Genomic DNA, 22272 nt, shown 5'->3' with positions numbered 1-22272 from the left:
TCTAAAAAACACCCGCTATAAGGTCCAAAAAGATTTCAAAACTTCAACATGCCAAATATTATACATATATGTTGATTAAGTAAGACATTATTAACAACTTTTTGTTTAACAAAACATCTACCAGTATATACTTTAATGTTATGCTATCTGAATTATCAGTTTTGTTGAGGTGAACTGCACAAATCCTATACAAAAAGAGAGAAAAATCTCTAGTAAAATATTACTAAAGTAAGCTTAAAAAAATAGATTAAAAAATTGTGAAAGAAAAAAAACAACAAAAATAAACTTAATAAAAGAGTTGTTGAAAATAGCATCAAAAGTAAGAATAACACAAGTAACAAAAAATATCATTAGCAGATGTTAAAGTTTTTTTACAGTTGTTTTTTATCTTAAAAAATAGGTGCTTTGACCATTAAGTTGTGTGCTGCCTTACAGATTTAATAAACTGACATTAAGCAGCTGTAAAACATAACTGAATGACATACAGAGAGCATCTATGCATGAAGGACATTATTTACAACAAATAAAAATTTATATACAATTACACTTGTATAGTATAAAGATTTATAAAAATTACACTCATCAACAGCCCAAATGTATTGGTGATGAAATCAGCCAATTATAACTATATTTTGATATGTTGAATAAGAATATGACATTAAAAAATGATGATTTCCATGCAGAAATGTACATTTTACTCCAGTGATTAGAGAGGCTTTTCACAGCTAAATTGGGTGCAATGCATGATATCCATATAAAAGACATTTCTGTTGTCATAGCATTGATATACATATAAAATACATAACTGTTGTCACATAATTCATTTGCTTGACATATTTTGGTTGGTTAATCTTGATAGAACATTTGCAGATAAAGAAATAGAGAAAATAGTAATACATCTTAAAGACCTATTTAAAAATGGAGGATGTAAGACCAACTAAACCAGTATTGAGTAGAATGCCATGAAAAGTTTTATACCCAAATGTTAAAAAAATTAACTCAAAATTAGTTTTTACTGATATGTTTATTGCAGAATGCTAAAATATATTATGTGTATTTGAGTTGCTTTCACAAACAACAAGGTTAAACATGTTTTCCTGCAAATGTATTTCATAAATCAGAGAAGAAAGATGCAGTTTGAATAGATTTGACCATAATCCTGCTCTGGATTCTTGGTTTAACAATAAAATGGTTTACTACTGCGCTTCATTGCTATTCAGATAAGCAAAAAAACTTGTTGACACAAAATATACCATTTATCATTCTATGTTAAAAATATCATTTAGAGGTTTTAAAAAATGTATAAACAACTTAAACTAGGTCTATACAGTTGACTCTTTATATATTGAATACTTTTGATATTTCAAACCTTTTTTGCCAGCTCCTTGATCATTACATACTTGATTGGACTAAAATCTCGATATCTGGAATCTCAAACTTTTCTGTATAATGAACATAATTTTGATTCCAAGGTCAATTTTCTCTTGCTATCTCAAACTTTTCAACATATTTTTTTTAAAAGTTGTGATAACATTTAATTTTTTTAAAATTCAAATTTTCAAAATGTATTCCTTAAACTTTTTTAAAGCTTGATTTTAAAATGTAACAAAAAAATGCAAGACATTAAAAGACCTAGACAACGGGATTCTAATAAATAGATTGCCCAAAAGCAGAGTTGTTAATCTTTGGTCTTAAAAATGTTTGCGTAGGCGTTGGCCTTGAAACTCATGTTCTTGGCCTTGGCCTTGTAACATGTGGCCTTGGCCTTGCTACTTTTGGCCTTGTTAACAACTCTGCCCAAAAGCATGGTGTCGAAAAGAACACAATATCAACCCAAGCTAAGAATAAAAACAAATTATTGACCTGGAAAAAAATGGCACAAAATGTTTAAAGTGTCTGATTGTTGGTATCTGATTGGAAAGAAAGGTTAGTTCTGTTTTTTCAAATCTTGTTGAATTTAAATATAAACAGATATACATACACCAGCAATGAACTTCAAATGTGTGATTCACATACACCAGAAATGAATTTCAAATGTTGGATTCACATACACCAGTAATGAATTTCAAATGTTGGATTCACATACACCAGTAATGAATTTCAATTGTTTCAAGTTAAAATTCAATTACTCTGTTACAATCTTTAGGAACAAGACTGCTCAAAACAAACTGTTATTATCTTTAGGAACAAGCTTTAAAATCATCTCAGACAAAAGTTTTTTCTCACAAATGATATGATCGCTTCATGGAATAAAACTACACTTCTATTATCTTTCAACGCTTTCAAATTATAAACTTGAAAATATTAATGCAGATTAGTTTGGGTTGTTTTACCAGTCTCTACTTTACAAAACATACATTTTATCAATGTTCCAGGTAAAAATATTGTCAAGTTAGATGATCAGGCATAGCAGCAGAAAGTGTAATAAGAAAAAAATTACTTATGTTTGATATAAGCAAATTTTATAATCTGTGATGTTTTAGGCATATCAAACAACTCCCTTGCACAAAGACCTTTCAACAGAATGGGTTAAAAAGCTGGACTCTTCTCTTTATGCTCAGAACAGGAAAAAACCATTCCTGGTGGACAATATTTCTGACCATCCACAGATCGACGGGCGAAGCAACATGAAAAAGAGATATCAATCTCATATTTCTTTCCCCTAACACCACATCTGTCCTTCAACCCATGGATTAAGGTGTAATACAAAGCTCATTACCATTACAAATATGTGCATCTATGTATTAAGGGTGTCAAAAATAACAAACCCCTACTAAAAACTTTTATACTTCAATCAATAAAAGATCACATTACTTTTTGGAATACTGTGTAAAAGGAGACTGTTATCAACGGGAACAAGGAAGGGAGTCAGTGCTACATAAACTGAGGGTTTGGGTTGGGGCTAGGATAAGTTTTTTTCATTAATCTTTTTTTTTTCTTCATGAAAAAAAAACCATTTAGATTTAGGTAGATTTAAAAAGTTGATAAATATATATTTATATGCGCTATAGCACAAATAAAAATATATACATTTGGTTTTTAATTGTAATAAAAGTATGCTATTTGAATACTTAAAGTCACAATTTCCTTAACGAATGATATTGTTATCAGACTAATGAAAGTTCTTTTATTCAAAATTCAAAGTTGCACATTGCAAAGTTGTTGAACTCATCATTGGATCTTAGATTCATCATTTAAGCTTTTAAATGTTTTGTTTAAAAAAAATTACAATTTATCTATGTTCAAGAAGATAAAATTAGAAATCATTATTTTACCTCAAGAAAAATTAGAGCAAGATTCTTTAATCTAGGATTCTTAGACTCTTTGAGCTGCATCATGCAGTCTTTAATCTCGTCACAAACTATTTCTGAAAGTAAAATATCCAGCAGTTTACAGCTTTATTTAAAACAAATATTCTCATACAATTTATTGCATACCTCATATACTGTTTACTGCATACCTTATATAACTATTTATTGCATACCTTTTTTAATAACATACTGTGGAAATACTTTAGTGAGTAAATTATATAGAAATCTTACTTATAGTAAAAATAATAACATACCATCTTTACTATCAGGAGTTACAAGATACATTAGGGTTGTTATTGCATTTAATACAGTCTCTTCGTTTGAACTAAATTGAAATTGAATATTGTAACTGAATAAGATTTAAAATTTTTTTTTTTTCTTCTACTTTTATTCTTTAATCTATTTCTATTCTATTGCAGGAACTTGAAGTTAACTATCTATAAAAAAAAAACTTTCCAGAAGATGTCGGTCAAAGTTTTTAAACTTTCAAGTGGGAATATTTATTTCATACAAAGTATAACATATGTAAAAAACAACCTTGGTACTGTTACTTAATTTTCACTAATTGAACTCATAAACCAGAAAAGTTAATTATATACCCAATATAAAAAAAACTTTTATTTTCCTCTCAGTAGGTGGCTTCTTCAAAAAAAATTTCAAAATTTTCCTAAATTTCTATAGATAATGACTAAAAAAGTTAAAAAACAAATATATTATAAAAATATGTTTAAAATTATATTTGCAGAGAATTTCTGGAAAAATTAAAAGTTAAAAGACATATCAGAAACTCATATCTGAAGTTATACATATCATTGCTGCATTTTTTGGAATATAAAGACCAGCATACAAAATAAAAAATCAATGGTAGGCAGTCAATTTTGACCAGCTAACACATAGAAAAACAGTTTGTTTTTTTTGGCAGCTCAATTTTTTTTTTAAGTGTTAACTTTAGTTTTATAACAGTTACTGAACTTATTTATGTCAAAATATGAATTCTTTATGTTTGAAAAATTGACAGCAGTTTTACAGTAAATAACTAATTCTCCAATTAACAGTTTGAAATAAATTAGTCTAAAATAGCCCTCCTGGCCAGAATAATAACATAGTAATAACTTCAGAAATGGTGCCAAAATTTTAACAGGTTTTTTGAAAAGATCTAAAAAAAAAATTTACTGACTTAACATTGCAATAGCTTTGCAAAAATTTTAAAAAGTTTTAAAAAAAGATTTAACAAAAAATTTTAATAAAAAAATTAAAGTAGAAAAAAGCACGACAAAAATATATGGAGATTTTATAACAGGGTTTTCCTTCTCCCAGATGAACTTCCTCGACCATGACTAAAAGGTTTCACCTACTTCAAGGTGCAGTTAAACACCATGCCAGAATTAATTTTATAAATTTTTAACATAAACTCTCAAATCTTGTTGTCCTAAACTCAAAAATCTTGTTAAATAAGAAAATCCTAAACTGCAAAATCTTGTTAAACAAGATTGCTGAAAGTGAAAAACTGTGCAGGTTATTATATGTAGACTAGTAGGATAGCCCACGCAATTGCAGGACAAATTAATTGACACTTTAAATTAGTTTTCATTATTTTTTATTTTCTCTGGGTCATATGGCAGGGTCATATATTATTGCAGTTCATTCATTTTTCCTATAATAACAAAATGTAGCATACAACAATTATACTAAATCAGATACACAAACAAATAAAATGCATTTATAATTTATTGATACAACTGAATAATTTGAATTAACTTATTAAATAAATATGATGAATAAAATCAACTTAAACAAAACCCCACTAAAATCATAAACATCTATTGTGTAACTTTGAAACCTGAAGGCCCAAACAAAACAAAAAGTAGAAACAAACCTGATCAAAAGTTTTACAATCAAATTAAAAATTTAAACTTTTTTTAATTTAAGACCAAATTTTCACTAAAATGACCTAAAATACTTAATAACTTTTTCTGCAATGAGCCCTTATCAATTGACTAAAAACAAAGTTTACTTGCTACTTTTTATCTATAAATTACAGTTTTCCATTTTACTGCAGAAAACAAAAATGTCAGATAAGCAATACTTGTGTGTATAGGTCCAGGCCTCGACCAGATTAAATGAGTGCAAGAACAGAGAAATGCTCACCTAAACCGAACATGGCGAGCTATGCAAGCTGCTCCTCTAAAAAGCTCTAAACAAGAGCTTTTGGTTTTTTGCACAAGCTTTCTGTTTATTCATTGAAAAAATTGCTCATTAAACACAAAACTCAATTTTATAATTGTTACAAGCATATGCTTGTTTTACAAAATTACAAGTATATAAGCATAGGCATGATTTATGGCGTCATGAAAACTTTGGCATTTTCATGGGGTTTTCTTTTGCTATTAATTTATTCATTAACAACTTTACTTATTTGATAGATAATTTGATAAACAAATATCTGTAAAAGCTTTTACTTTTTATAAAAAATATTTTACATTTTGTTACTGTAAGAATTTTAAGAATTTTTACAACAATTAAAGATTTTACAATAATAGTGCATATATTATTAGGGCAAACAACACGGGTTTCAAAGTGGGGGAAGGGAGGGAAGGGCAGGAGCAATCATCAATTTATAATAAAAGTCCTCTATATCTCGAAACTTAGAAAAATTATATTACAATTACTTTTTAACAACACATTTATTTGTGCTTTATATTTTTTTATTTTGCTTAAATTGAGACAAGTTTATATAACTTATATAACAAGTTTTTGTACATAAATACATATTATATATAATTCATTAAATCATATAAAATTATTACACAAAAATTTAGTGCATGATAAATTTATATTATATAATGACTTTAAGCAAGAATAAAAATAAGTTTAGGCATAACAAAAATTTGCAGCTAAAACATTCAAAAAAATGTTTTACGTTACCAAATGTATTATTAAAAATGTTTAATATTATAAACTTAATTTTAAATAATAAATTTAATATGAAGACATAGCATTGACATATCTTTTTTTTATAAAACATTGAAGTTTTTTATGCAATTATTTGTTTATTTTGAAAATAACTGTTTTTGTTTATCATTTGAAATACAGACTTTTTTATTTTTTTGTTATTTACCTCCTCAAAGCCGAGAAGACCACTACAGATGAGGAGGCTACTTAATAGTGGTTTATAACCCTCTCTCAACTCTATAACTCCGAAACACAAACCTTGATGAACAAGGCCGCTGGGCGGAGAAACAAGTTGATAATTGTTTAAGAAAGTCATTATCTATCTGTTTCTCCGCGCAGCAGAGAAACAGATAGATAATAACTTTCTTTTATAAACAACTTTGCAAACTTGATCATATTGCTATTAATGTTATAGCGATATTACATGGTATATTACACTAAAGATTTTGAGAAAAAAATCTTTCTGCACTGCATGTTTGTGCTTGAAACTAAAATTTAAAGTTCTTTTGTTTCACTAATTCTATTATAAAATTATATCATAATTATGTTATATTACATTAACATTTATAATAACAAATTTCTACTTTACTAAAACAAAAATTTATTGAAGAATAGAATAACTTATATTATATAGTCAACAAGTTGTTAGCCATTTGTATAGTTAAAACACTATCTCAAGCACTACAAAAAAAAATTCAGTGACTGATATGCAAAGCAAATCAAAAAAAGTCAATTTTAAACTCAAACTTTGTTTTTTTTAAACAATGTACTTTGCCTTAGAATTTTTTTTAATTTTTTAAATCAATATCTAAAAGTAAAGAAGAAAAGAAAAAGATATACACTCATGACAAAACTATACTTTGGCAAGAGTAGTTAATACTTTCGTAAACCACTTTAGGGGAGTGTGGGAAAGAGCAAGAACTCAAGCTCTATATATATAATAACGATATTTGCAGAAAATACTTTTCATTTGTTTAATATGTATATTTTATAAAAAAAATTATAAATTCCATTTTATAAAAGGCATGTCATGACCAAGGTAGTATGGTAATTAGCATGGGCATTTTTAGCCTCCCATTCCCTTTAGATAAAAACTCAATATAACTAATTTCATGTTTAATGATTCAATGTGCAGGTGAGAAACAGATAAAGCCTTAAGTGATAATTTTGGATAAGCCTCTCTTTGGTACAGCATCAACAGAGAAAGGTTCATGTAGCCTTCACAAAGATTTGATCGTTCAAATATATAAAACAGTCCGCTCTATTAAATACCTCTGTGATCAACACCTATTTGTCAAACTACAGTACCTCTCTTGCAATGTTGTACAAAGATAATCCAAACTGTAACTCGTTTCAATCAAACCTGATGTTTATTGATTTCCTCATGTTTATTGATTACCTAGATATTGATTGTTCTTTATTTACTTGTTTATTTACGATTAAATTAATTTAAAAAGTTAACTTGTTTATTTACAATTATTTACTTGTTTATTCACAATTAAAAACTAAGCTTTTTTTTACTTAACAGCAGCTTCAGAAATAAGAAGTTCTCCATACCCAGGCTTTACATCCTTTACAAAAGAAGAAGCACATCTATGATTGGGATCTTTACATGATCTGCCTATGCAAATAAGTACTTTGCCAGGAAACCTTTGAAAACAAACTACAACAAAAAGCTTAGTAGATTTAAACTTTTTTGAAAACTTGGCTTTTTTGAAAACTTGGGTGATTTTTTTAAACTGAGTACATTTTCAATGTTTGGTAGCTGCTATTGGGCAGTTGGTTAAGAAGACTCTTGAGAAGAAACAGTAGTCTTTTATTTTAGTTAGGATTAGTCTGCACCTTTCCTTATTTCTTTATTTGTATCTTTCTTTGCAAGGCAACCCATATTAAGAAGTTTTATATGACATTCATCAGTTCATTTATTCACTCAATCATTCATTAAATAATTGTATTATTTACTCATTTATACTCTATTATAATCTCATTTTAATTTTGAGCTATATGTAAAATGTAGCATGACTATAAATATACATATATATATATATATATATATATATATATATATATATATATATATATATATATATATATATATATATATATATATATATATATATATTTATATAAATATATATATAAATATATATATATATATATATATATATATATATATATATATATATATATATATATATATATATATATATATATATATATATATATATATATATATATATATATATATATATATATATAGTAGATATTTCAAAAACATGTAGTATAATCAAACACCACATAATTAAATTTACATTTTAATTTGACTACATTTTTTTTAATTAATTAAAGGCAATTGGTATGTAAAATGTTAATTTTATAAGCATAAACAGGCTCAAATTTTGTTTAAAAAAAATTATATGATAAGTATATTGTTTAGTTTTACTCTCAATAACACATATTTTCGAGCACAAATCTACAATACTGTAATTCTTGAAGGAACATATTTGATGCATAAACCATTTATTTAAGGTATCTTGCAGCAAAACAAAATCAAATCTTTATGTATAAAAACAGAAGGAAATTTTTGAAAATTATTTTTCTTGCTCACAAGACTTATGAGAACATACATATTATTTGTAAGCTTAAGCATTTTTTGAGCCTCTTTTATTTTTTGCAATAATACCTGAGCCTGTTTTATAAATTTCATATGGTTCTAAACAAAATAGCATGTAACCCACTAACACTAATATTATACAACTTAGGAATTATCTAAAAGTTTATTAAAAACAAAATATAAAATGGGAAAAACTTTCGAAACAAATTAATAAAATATTTACATAATGGACATTTTTTCAAATTTTACAGATTTTTTTTTTTCAAATTTTTGACAATTTTTGTTTTCTTTATTTTTAGCCTCAGGGGATTTAAGAGAAGGAGAAAAACCTGAGAATTATCCTGGAGAAAAAAAAGTATGATTTTGATACAACCTACTCAATATGCAAAAACCAAAACTTTATAAAAAAGATATACAAAAATTTAATATTTGAAAATATAACTTTCTTCAAATTTTTTTAATAAAAACATTTTTTCTTTTACGGATGCATTTCTTGTTTCCAATCTTTTTAACCCTGAAAAATATTAGAAAATCTTCTATGTATCTTCATATTAAGGGCCTCATTCCAGATAAAATAACCAGAGGTGGAAAGTAACAATTTATATTTACTCATGCTGCTGCAACTAAGTAGTTTTTTTTATGTTCTCCAACTTTTTTAAGTAAAACAAGAAATTTGTAATTTTCATTTTACTTAAGTATTATTTGTTTAACGTATTATACTTTGCAACATTTTAATATATGTTGTTGAGTAAAAAAAATACAATAGAAAAAAAAAAAAAAATTGCTTCTAGGAAACCGCTTCACTATCTTTTTATTCACATAATGGAGGACAAAGTTTAATGATTTAATCACATTTAATTTAAATTATTGTGTTAATTTTACTAATTTAAAAATAGTAAGTTTCTTTATAAATATACACTTGTAAATAACTATGCATTAAAAAAATATTTATACATATATAATTTAACTCTTTTTTTAAACTATCTCATGCTTTGTTTACATTTTCTAAACATGTTTATTTGCAGAAAGTAATACATAAATACAAAAATTTATGATTTTTATTTATTTACATATTCATGGAAATAAAAAAAACTAAAATATACATTATATAAAAAATCATTAGCTACAATTTGCTCAGAGACGTACTATCACAAGTGCAACAATCACACTGGGCCCCCTTATATTTAAATGTCCCTTAATATTAAAAACAGGTTTTTTTTAATAAAAAAAAACTTGAGTAAAAGAAACTAGTTACACGTAACCATCTAATTAAATTAACTGATGATAAATTTAAACATCTTAAAATTAGAATCTTAATACTAAATGATTGATTTAGTATTAAAATAAGATTTTAATATTAAATGATTGATTTGAATTGTATAATTCTTTAAATCAATTTTTAAGTTTTCTTTTTGATAACAACCTAAAATTCAAGAATACAAATAAATAATAATGGTACAAATCTGGTCAAACACTTAAAAGATGATGCTGAATAGGTGGAATTTAAAAATGAACTTTCTATTTTAAGAACATTTTAGAAGATAATTATACTATTATAGAGAATTTGGAATTCATTTTAGAAAGGAGTTTGGAAGAATTATATCCAAGTGTATCTATCATATATCTTTAACTTTTCTCCTAAAATAATCTACTACTCTAATTGTGTTGTTTTCATTTCAGTCACCAAGAAAGACACCACAGTAATTTCTTAAATGTGCCACTAAAGCCCAATTTTTCCACGTTCTCAAATATGTCTTTGATGTTGGCCAATGCATGTTAAAACCTAGAGCTTTGTTTAACTACATAAAATTTACCACATGAACACTCTAGTTTGTCCAACCCCACTCCAGGGTAAGAGATGTTGGGAAGTTGAGGCTTGTTTTAAAACTGGAGTATATCCTGCATTTGTTAATATCTCTTTTAATTGAATAATTAATTTTGGTAGCTGTGTAAGAAAAACATAATTAATTTCTGGTTTTTTGATGTTGTTGTTATTTTGTTTAGGTAGGAGATTATTTTGAGAGAAAAGTTAGGGAGACTTTGAAAATACAATATCACCAGTGTTCTCCAAATGAGGGTGGTTTAAATAAAGATAACAGTGATTAAGTCATGTGACTGTTTTGGAAACAGCATTTTTCTTTTTTAAAATGCAAAAGCACATTGCATTAAAGCTTTATTATTTGTTTGTTTGTTTAACATTTTTTTATATTACTTGAATAAGGAGGGTATATATAACCCCTAGAAATATTGTGAATCATTAAAAAAAAATTTTCATAAGTTAAAATAGCATAAACATATGTTTTAATTTATTTAATGCATAATTCAAAATCTTTCAGCTTGTTTTTGAAATGCTAAAGGCCATGGTCAAATTGTCGAAACAAAATATTATTTGTGTGGTCATATAATGGTATTCAATTGCACCCCTTCCTAATTAAGAATGCAACTGCTTCTCAAGCTCAATAAAAAGTTATACAGAAAAAATTTGTAAAGGTATACAGAAAAAAATAGACCACATTGTTCAAGTTTTGTTATTCAACAGATCTGTAATCTAACAATAACACAGGCTTCAATAGTTATAGGTCTTTGATTCAAATTAGATTCAATTTTTTTTGTAGTTAGTATTACTTTTCTGTTTAAAAAAAGATGCTCTACAGATTCCTCAGTTCATGTCTAATTTAGTGATTTTATTAAGGTTGTAGCAAAATGGTGAATTATCTCCACAAAAATTAACTCTTTCATTATAATTTTTAACTGTAGAATAATTAATTTTTTTTTTTATTTATTTATTTATATTTTTTGTTATTGTACTTTACTTTGTCAAGGTCTTCTTTCAATTAAAAACAATTAGATTGAAATTTATTTATGCAAAGTAAAAAACAGCACAAAAATTTTATTTAATTAAAAAATTAGTTAGCAATCAATAAGCAGTGACTTAATGGTAGGATTAGTATGCAACTTGCTTCCTACTAATTTGAATCTGACTGTTAACAAATTTTTTCTTAATGATCACTCAAACATTCCATTAGTTTTACAGGGAGACATGAATATGGCTGCAGAATTTTAAAATATATACTCTTGTAATCTTAACTTTTTTCTCTTTCACTCTAAACACAAAAACAGAAAAATGCCTCATTCTGTTTTTCAGCGCTATTTCATTCTTTGCATTAATAAACTTTAGCTGATAAAATTTATTTCTAGCAGTAAATTTTAAGCAATTTAATGCATTAACTAATTAAACAACTTGATAATTAATCATTTTTGTTTCATTCAAATAAATATATAAAAACGCAAACCTTGAAAGACATCCAGTAATACTTTCAATGCCACCATTCTTCAAGATATGATCTCTATTAATAACATCTATTAATAAATAGAAATACATTTACTCTCAAAATTTACACAATAATTTAACTTAAACAAAGTTTGGAAAGTTTGGTTTAAATCCCTGCATCCAACTCTACACAAGACCAACTGTTAATCATCCACCCTCAGAAATGATATGGGGTTATGTATGCTGAAGCACAAAGTTGCTTATGCTTTCTTGAAAAGGGAGAAAAATAAATGCTATCGGATATGAAAAAGTATAAGAAGATTAACAAAGTTTTTGTTTAAAACATTGTTTCCAACAAATCAAATAAGCAATTACCTAAACAAAGATTACACAATCCAGCCATACCAAATTCAACAAACTTTTCATTTTGCTCACTTAACATATCTAAATTAAAATTAAGTGGAGAAAACATGTTTTTATTTTTTGATAAGGTTATTTGCATTTTTGAAACAAAATTTTTCCAACTACTTTTGGCCCTGAATTAAGCGTATTTCGAAGTCTAAAATTCTCTTGTATAACAAGCATATTTTAGTGTTCTAAAATTCTCTTGTTCAAATAAATCTTTAATTTGAAACTCGAAGTTTTGAAAAATTTAGAAAAATTTCAAATAATTTGATAAGAGAATTTAAGACATTTATCATACACTTTTACTTTTTTAAGTATCATGTTAACACGTTCGTTAAAGTTTTTTTTCTTGAAAAATATTTTAAAAACCTATTATTCTACATGGTATATTTTAAAAAATTCGCCAACACATAACGGAGGCTTTTTTTCACATACAACGCATTGATAGCATGTTACCTTACGTTTCATTTTAAAACAAACACGACAAGGTTTTGTGGGCAATTTCTTTACTTCATTTGGTGGTATAACAGCCAAATAATGAAATTTGTTGTTGTTGACTCGATGAATCAATGTTTCTTCGTTTAAGTGCTCACCCAATAAATTGGTAACAATTATTTCTTGAAATTTAAGCAAGGAGATTGCATTATCTGTTCCATACTTGCAGTTAAGACAGTAAGCATTAAATACAAATATATCGAAAATACAAAGAGCAACTTTTTATACCATCTAGTGGTTTATCTTAGACAGTCATAATAAGATACCATTTGATCAGCTCGATCAACTCCTGACATGCCTTTATTATGATCTCGAATTATATTGGGTTTAAGTTTCTTTACACCTCTTCTGTTCGTCACTTCAACCATCTCTAATGAATGCATGTTGCTAATCATTAGAACGTTTCTTCTTCCATTTAGCCTTACGAGTATACTCGTACTTTGGCACTGGCAAAAAGAATTTCTTCTCCATTGCCAAAGTACGAGCATACTCGTAGTGATTTTTTTTCTCCTTTATATTCAGAATAAAAAATCCTTTTAAATTATATAAACCACGCAAAACAGCTTCGGCAGAAACTTAATATCACATAATTTACGGCTTCGTAGTGTAATAACGCCTTGCTAAAACAGGTTTGGCAGCGAATGTGTTAAGTAAAAACAATTACTAAAAGTAATAAATATATATTTCTTGTACATTACATTATAACAGTAACTTAAGCTTTAATTATAACTTTAGCTGTAAATTACAGCAGTAACTGTAATTTACAGCTAATGTTATAATAAAAGCAATCCCTGCCCTTGATGACCTGCTTTTTAAAGGTCAACAAGGGAAGGAATAATACTGGCTGTACTTCTGCATGGATTGTGAAGAAATCTGTACAGAGTAAACTTATCAAAATCTTATGGTTTATGCTTGTTCAATTTGGAGGAACGCAATACAATTGCTTCAGAAAACTTTTCTATATTTATTGCTAAGAATCATTTTGTGATTGTAGAACAAGAGAATATTTTTATGTCAACAGAGCTTAACATAACAGCCATACCCTCATTTTAAGTCACCATGTACTTAATTGATGGAAAAAATTTCATTCTTCTTTTTTAATTAAGATTTGCAATGTTTCTAGATCAAAGTTTAAAAAATGAACAGCTTATAGTAGACAATCTAATCAGATGTCTTTAGGTCTAGAAACTTACACTTTTTATCTCTGGATTCATGGTTTGAAAGGTCTGTTACATATTGGACAGAAACAAAGACCAGGATATAATGATTCTGGATTTTGTCATATAAAGAGGAAACAATCAGTTGCAAGTAAAAAAAAAAAATAACAAATTTGACTTGTTGTGAATGTTTCAAGAAATGGAGGCTCTGACATTCAATGATGGAAACACAGCAAGGGTATTTAGAAGCCACGAAGCGTTTACTGTCTTATTAAAATATTCAACATTATTCATTGTGTGTAAATTCAGATAAATTTAAGGTATAATGCAAAGATATGTTTAAGACAACAAGTTTTAAGTCTTAAACAAATCTTTGCCATATACTTATTTAAACCAAGATAATTCATCTAAAATGATACACAAAGAATGAGGTCAAAATACAAAATTGGGTAGATGAAAAACTATCTTGTGAACTCCAGCATATTACCATTTAAAATTAAAATAAATATTATGTACCCTAATATTAAATGGTGTTATATGTTTTCAAAATGGTATTTTAAATGGTATTATATGTTCTCAAAATAAATTTTAACATATAGGTCTAAAAAGATATTTTCGCAAAAAACATGTAACATGTTATATATCTTTGGTATGTTGTTCTAGAAATTTATCCTAAACACTAAGTTTCATAACACATTAAAATTTAAACTTTGTGTTTTTAGTGTTGTGCTTGGTGTGGTACTTTACATGTCTATACCTTAACTTCAATATCACATATATACCACATGTCCTCCAGATTATTACTCATTCAAAGGTCTTCAAAAAATGTCTTAAAATAATTAAATAAAAAGTATTTGATTTTTTTTTTTTTACTTATTCTAAAAGATATTTTTAAGTTTTAATATGCTATTTACTTTAATTTTTCTGCATATGAATTATGTTTATCTAATAAAACAAAGTGTAAAAAATATAGGGTATATTTTCTTTAACTTTGTCAATCTGCTGATCACCATGCTCAGATTGACTTTCATCTTGCATCAATACTCTCTGCACTGTAACTTTATTGAATGTATATTTAACCCCATTTGTATCTTCACTTAAGACTCTATCGTGTGTCTTCGCTTCAGATTATCTTGGTCTTCCCTTCAGAATTTTTCATTGAGTTGTTGTTAGAAATTAGGCTTAGCTAATTAAATTGCAATGAAATGTAAATACAGATACCATTACAAACATGGAGGTCATAGAATATAGAATAACAAAAAACATTGATTTGTATAAATAAAACATTAAGTATACGTGTAAACATGGGCAAAAAAGATGTAATAAATATCTGACCAAAAGTCAGAAATCCGAAAAAAGTTTGCTGGATTTGCTAACTTTTTGTTGGAGCCGGATTTGAGCCGGATCTGTAAAAATGGCCGGATTTCAGCTGGAGCAAGAGCCAGAGTCAAAATCTGGTACAGCCCTAATATATATATATATATATATATATATATATATATATATATATATATATATATATATATATATATATATATATATATATATATATATATATAATATTTATTTATAAATATAAATATATATATACATATATAAATTTTTCCTGAATATTTAGCATATATACAGTAGGAAAACAGCCTGTTGAAGAAAAAGTTAGATAAGTGTTTTTGCTAGTTATATATTTTTTATAAATAAAACTACATATTTTTTACAGCTATAAGTTTTATGCTAAATGCAATCATGAGCTAAAAAATCTGATTTTTTTCATGAAAAAATAATTCTGTACAAAAAAATGAGAAAGAAAAGTCAATATTTTTTTGGTTTGTGGTTATCTAGCAAAAATTTGTTCTCATGGCGACATTTTGATATTTTTTGTTTAATAATTATTTGAGATTTTTATACAATAATATTATTAGTTTTTTTGTATAAGCGTAATAGTCATTTTTTAGTTATGTTGCTTTAGGCGGGGGCGCTTTTTATGATGGACCATGTCAAATTGGTGTTTTTAACTTATCCTTTGTATCTCATAGATATTTTGAAAGCGTGGTTGTATTTTTAAGTTTTTTGTTTTTGAACAATTGCTTGTGGTTTGCCCATCTAATTTTCAATATGCCATCTGTTGAACCTAAATACGTTTTGTCGGGTGTGTTTGGAAATGATGTAATCCACTTATAAATTACATTAGTTTTTTCTGCAATCTCCTTTAAAAGGGCAGGTTATGTTTAGTTTACAATTATTGCAAACTAAAAATGACAGTTGGGTTCATTAAAATAATTTTATTGTTGTGATTCTTTATTATTTTTGCTTTGTAGCTTGCAGCTGTAGCAGACTTTATGAAGCAGATTTGGTTTTTGAAAGTATGTGTCAATTATTTGTAAGAAAGTTTTGCCTATATTTGTCAGAACGCTTTTATTGTATGGTGGGTTGAACCAGATTAAATTTCTTGTTCTTTTTTGTTTGGGGGCTTCTTTGGTATTGTTTTTAGGGTTGTATTTAAAATTAAAATCTTTAAAACCATTTCTTTTTAGGCTTCGTTGTATTCTGCCATTTAAATATTTTTTCCGCAGAAGAATTTTAAGATAACCTATTGTTGATACCAATTTGAATTTGTTTAATAATTTGTGGGGGGTGGTTTGACTCAATATGGATGAAAAGTAAGTTGCTATGTGGTATTTTGAAAGGATGATATAAGTCTTTGTACATAATTATTTTTCGACTATAAAAATCAGATTTTTTATTTAATGGTTGCATTTAGCATGAAATATAGTTGTAAAAAATATGTAGTTTCATTAATAAAAAATATAAAAATATATGTGTGCGTATATATATACATATCATTTAGTCACAAACAGGTGTGTAAATGACAATAATGCAATGACCTTTATTAACTGACAGCAATAATATAATATATTATATAAATAAATCAACATGAGTTGTATTATTAGTAGTATAATGATAACTATATTATTGTTTTTATAAGTGTTGTAATAAAAGTTATAATGATATTATTAGCTTTAGTAATAGTAGTAGAAGTAACAGTAATGAATGTATACCATAGTAATAATAATATTATTAATAATAATAATACCAATAAAATAAATAATGATAAAAATTTTGTAATAAAATAATAGTTATAATGATAATAACAATGAAAATAATCATAAGAATAACAGTAATATTAATATTAAAATAAAACAATACAAAAATTCTAATACCAAAAACATTAAAAAATACACCAACAATTATAATAAGAAAAAGCAATATATAAAAAAAAAACTTCTTCAAGTACAAACACAGGGTAGAGATCAGGATCATTTCATTTTAGATGAAGATATTAAGATTATTATTAATAATACACAACAGAAACATTAGGATTGTTGTCTAATATAATATTTTTAATCATTTTGATAAAAATCATACATAAATCTCTTTTTATATATATATATATATATATATATATATATATATATATATATATATATATATATATATATATATATATATATATATATATATATATATATATATATATATATATATATATATATATATACATATATATATACATATATATATACATATATATATATACATACATATATATATATATATATATATATATATATATATATATATATATACATATACATATATATATATACATATATATATATATATATATATATATTTATATATATATATATATATATATATATATACATATGTATATATATATATATATATATATATATATATATATATATATATATATATATATATATATATATATATATATATATATATATATATATATATATTAGGGTGCACCAACACCTTATACATTCAAAAATTGATTTGTTTTTATTCTTAAAACTTTCTATTTTTGAAATTTTAAAAATAATTATCATTTTTGTTAAAAATACCATAATAAAAATTTCGACAAAAACCATGAAAAAATATTTATTTTTTTTTTTGTTAAAAAACAATAACTTTTATGCAATAAAACTTGAAATAATTTGTGTAAAATTTTTATCATTTTTGAAATTTTTATAAAATTTTGCTTCTTTTGTGACCCAACATGATATACATTTGAAAAACTCTTTTACTTCTGTTTAGGGTCTCATTCCAAGTTTCAGACATAAGGTGGCCCCCCTATATCTCATTTAATTTTAAAAAAATTTAACAGAGTGTCTTGTGAGAACCAATAGAAAGTTTTAAGAATAGGGACAGATCAATTTTAGAATGTGTGGGGCGTTGGATGCACCCTAATATATATATATATATATATATATATATATATATATATATATATATATATATATATATATATATATTTGAATGTAGACATCATGTAGGAGAGTATGTAAATTATTATTTTATAAACATCAATAAATACGAATTTCTCTCAATACTAAATTTATTTTTAAAAGAAATTTTCGCTGGATTGCTGTGACCAGTGTCTTCAGCTTAAAAGTTTTTTCTTAAAAACTTTTAAGCTGAAGCTAACTTAAAAAATCAATTTAGTATTGAGAGAAATTTGTATTTATTGATGTTTATAAAATAATAATAATAATAATATAATATATATATATTATATATATATATATATATATATACATATATATATATATATATATATATATATATATATATATATATATATATATATATATATATATATATATATATATATATATATATATATATATATATATATATATATATATATATATATATATAACTTGCTTTTTTTACTTAGCAATATAAGTTTCTCAAATATTTAAATAAAATACCTAAAAATAGATCAACAACATTTAACTTGCGCAGATATTCATAGTTAAGAGGATCATAAGCAAAATTAGCAAGATTAGCTAGCACTTCCACTTTTGAACCTAAAAATGTATAACTAGTAAGGTTATGTTTGCTATCATAAATAATCAGGTGCAAATAAATCCAGAAAGTAAGAGAAAGAAAATAAATAAGAGAAAATGTGGTGCTTGTACTCAAAAAAAAGCATGGCTGACTGAAGGCTTAAAACCCTTATCTATATGTTTAAATTAAAATCACTTTGCTTATCAGTATCTTGAAACTCTGTTACAAGAGCTTGCAAATACTCAAATCTTCCTCTTCCACTCTTCTGTCCTTTTTCTTGCACATAGTCTTTGGTTGAGAACATGTTATTTTTCCATACATATTTTCAACATTATCTAAAAACAAGTGCTATGTCTAAATTATACACACACATACGCATGCACATCAATAGATGTAGGTTTAGCTGCACACAAAATATCAGTAGTGATGTCATACTGAAATAATCTGTGAGTGCTTCAATACACATACAATACTTATGCGATAGAGGTTTAGGCATAGAGTGCTCCCTTAATAAGCAAGAGGTTCTAAATTTGAACCCACCAGATTCCTGGAAATACCTCTACCACTAATGAGTGTTATGGTGGAAAATATTTCAGACCTTGTCCGAACAGGTTTCCATATGCAAACTTTTCAAATTTCCAGAATGAGTTTCATTTGCTTAATATAAATGAGGGCAGGGGCATTAGGAATAACAGAGGGAGGGGGAGAATTTTAGTCCAGATCTAATAAACGGTGTGATCTTAACAAAAGGGTGGATAAAACAATTTAATTCTAGTCTGGTTTGCAGTCGAATGCAAATTTTTTAACACCTGTTTGATCATAATTTCAAAAGGATTTAATATGCTTATATAACTTTTATACTATGGTGAAAAATAAACCCAAAGCTAACTTTTGACAAATCCAGATTTAGAAGATTTTTAATAGGTCAACAATTTTAAAGCCTGCTTACACTGAAAGTTTTTATTCTTATTATTTACTGATATTTTTGTAAGTTTTCTGATTTTTTTGTTTTTAGTTTCAAGACGTTTTTTTTTTTTTTAATAAACAAGTAAAATTTAATAAAAGGGGGATCTTAATAAGGTGGGTGAATAAAGGATCTTAATAAGGTAGGAGGGAAAAATTTCCAAAAATTAGTAAATGTTCCCTCTTGTGTATTAGCCACCTAAATTTAGTAATCATAGATATATATTGCTATCCCAGGAAAAATAGAGTGACACAGACCTAATATGTTTTGCACACTTGTTTTTAAATTCTGACTTAAACTCAGATATTATTTTCAGAAACAAAAAAACTGTTCTAACCCAAACCCTCGATTGATGTGTATACTGAAGCTCTTGCAGGTAGCTATTTCAGTAAGATTTTATCAGTGATGTTACATCAGGGTTGATTTTTCCTTTTTTTTTTTTGAAATTGTAAAATGAGTATTTTTTATTTTTGGGAAATAGTATTTAAAACTTGAAAAAATAATTAAAAAAAAAATGGAAATGTTAATTGCCTGCTTTTTTTAATTTCCTCACCGGAAAAAAATTGCCTTGGAAATGTTAATTGCCTGCTAATATTATCAAAAATTCAATTTTTCTAATTAGATCAACCTGGGTATTAAAAAAAGCATAATTAAAAAAGTATTTTAAAGATAAAATTTGCTTTTAAAAAAGTTATGATTTTAGAGTCAGTCCTGAAAAACATCAGTTAGATAATTTTCAGAAAACACATCTTCTTATAAATTACTCCAATTAGTTTCCTTCAATAAAACTTTAATTTTTCATTTTTTTATATAAAAAAGACAAATATTATTTTAAAATCCTTATTTAATTACACTTCTTTCAATACTCAGGTTGACTTATTTAGAAGAAAAAAAATGTTAATATTTGGGGACAATTAACTTTTTAAAGACAAAATTAAAAAAGATAAAAAAAAAAAATTTCAAGTTTAAAATACTGTTTCCCACAATTGAAAAATTACTTTTTCCACAATTTCAAAAAAAAAGGATAAAAAAGGATAAAAATGAAACACCCTAATGTTGCATGCACAGCCAAGTGTTAAAACCTTTATTAAAAAAATTTTTAAAAAAATTTAATTGAATATTTGAAAAAAAAACTTTCTTTCAAAAATTTATTGAATAAAATACAATTACTGTATATCAATATTAATACAAATTTTTATTCTAAAAGAAGTCATTAACAAGTCTTATCTTTAATATGTACACACATTGTCACTAATATTTGATTAAGTATAAAAAGAACTTCATAAAAGCAAGATTTCACGTGACATTTAGAAAACCATGATTGATTTGTATTATTTATTGGAATTAATAAAAAACAAATATTAATCCACAAGAGAATTCTCTTCATTTCAGATTTTCATCCATCAAATGTTTTAAGGTAATACATATATAATGAAAACAGACATATTTCCTGAAGGAATTTCTTTTATTTCAATGTTATGATTGCAATAATGCATAAAATCATAAGACATAAAAAAATTAATGTGGTTTTGGCACATGACCATCAACATAAAAGTTTCTTGTCACCTTCGGAAGTTGAAAAGTTATACCATCCAGCTCTTTTTTTAAAATTATTTGACAGCCAAGTCGAGAGTTATCTTGTAAAAATGGAGCCATATCTAACATGTCTTCCTCTCCTTCCAGAGGTTTATCCAACTTATCAAGAAAGTCATTATCTACATACACATGACACGTTGAACATGCTAAAGAAGCTTCACATGCTCCTTCTAAATCAACACTATTCTGATGAGCTAAGTACAAAACATTGTCACCAACTTTCCCTTTTACAGCAATATGATTATTATCACGATCAATATATGTCACATTAACTGTAGTATTTTCAGAATCAGCACTAATCCCACTTTTATGACTAAAAATTTTTGAACCAGTAAAAGTCCTGGTATGACATACTAAAATATTCTTTAACAAGCTTTTATTATATAATTGTTTCCAACAATCTTTATAAACAGAAAATTTTAAAATATTTACGTACTCTGCAAACATCCAACAAGATTTTATACTATTCATCTAAAAAATAAAAAATTGGAGTTCAAGACAAACTTTCTTAATGCGTTTTTTTTTTTAATTACTACTTTTTAAAAACACTAAACTGCCAAAAAGGCACTGCATGATTTTATATTGTTTATTTGTTAAACTTTTTACTGACTAAAGTTACAAAGACAAATAAC

At 25.7% G+C, this 22272-nt stretch overlaps 2 protein-coding genes across 3 annotated transcripts; both read right to left on the bottom strand.

Annotated features, from left to right (window-relative positions):
* Positions 1-18: 18 nt before the first annotated feature.
* LOC136091501 (armadillo repeat-containing protein 7-like) lies at positions 19-22126 on the bottom strand. Of its 2 annotated transcripts, XM_065819132.1 has the most exons (8): positions 22077-22126; positions 19276-19415; positions 19002-19100; positions 12524-12592; positions 12171-12237; positions 3566-3636; positions 3276-3367; positions 19-185 (listed from the first exon to the last, which is right to left on the bottom strand). In XM_065819132.1, exons 2-8 carry the CDS (start codon positions 19382-19384, stop codon positions 156-158), a joined length of 537 nt encoding a protein of 178 aa, XP_065675204.1. In that variant the 5' UTR covers positions 19385-19415; positions 22077-22126; the 3' UTR covers positions 19-155. The 2 variants fall into 2 exon arrangements, with proteins under 2 accessions (XP_065675204.1, XP_065675203.1); XM_065819131.1 differs by lacking the exon at positions 22077-22126 and having other exon boundaries at positions 19276-19453.
* LOC136091799 (ferredoxin-2, mitochondrial-like) lies at positions 21563-22111 on the bottom strand. The gene has a single exon (XM_065819511.1). The coding sequence runs from the start codon at positions 22109-22111 to the stop codon at positions 21563-21565; it is 549 nt and encodes a 182-aa protein (XP_065675583.1).
* Positions 22127-22272: the final 146 nt, after the last annotated feature.

The sequence above is a fragment of the Hydra vulgaris genome, chromosome 15 (assembly GCF_038396675.1).
Source record: "Hydra vulgaris chromosome 15, alternate assembly HydraT2T_AEP".
In the NCBI taxonomy this organism is placed as follows: domain Eukaryota; kingdom Metazoa; phylum Cnidaria; class Hydrozoa; order Anthoathecata; family Hydridae; genus Hydra; species Hydra vulgaris.
Note: the sequence above shows the minus strand (reverse complement) of the source record. Positions and strands in the feature narration are given on the sequence as shown.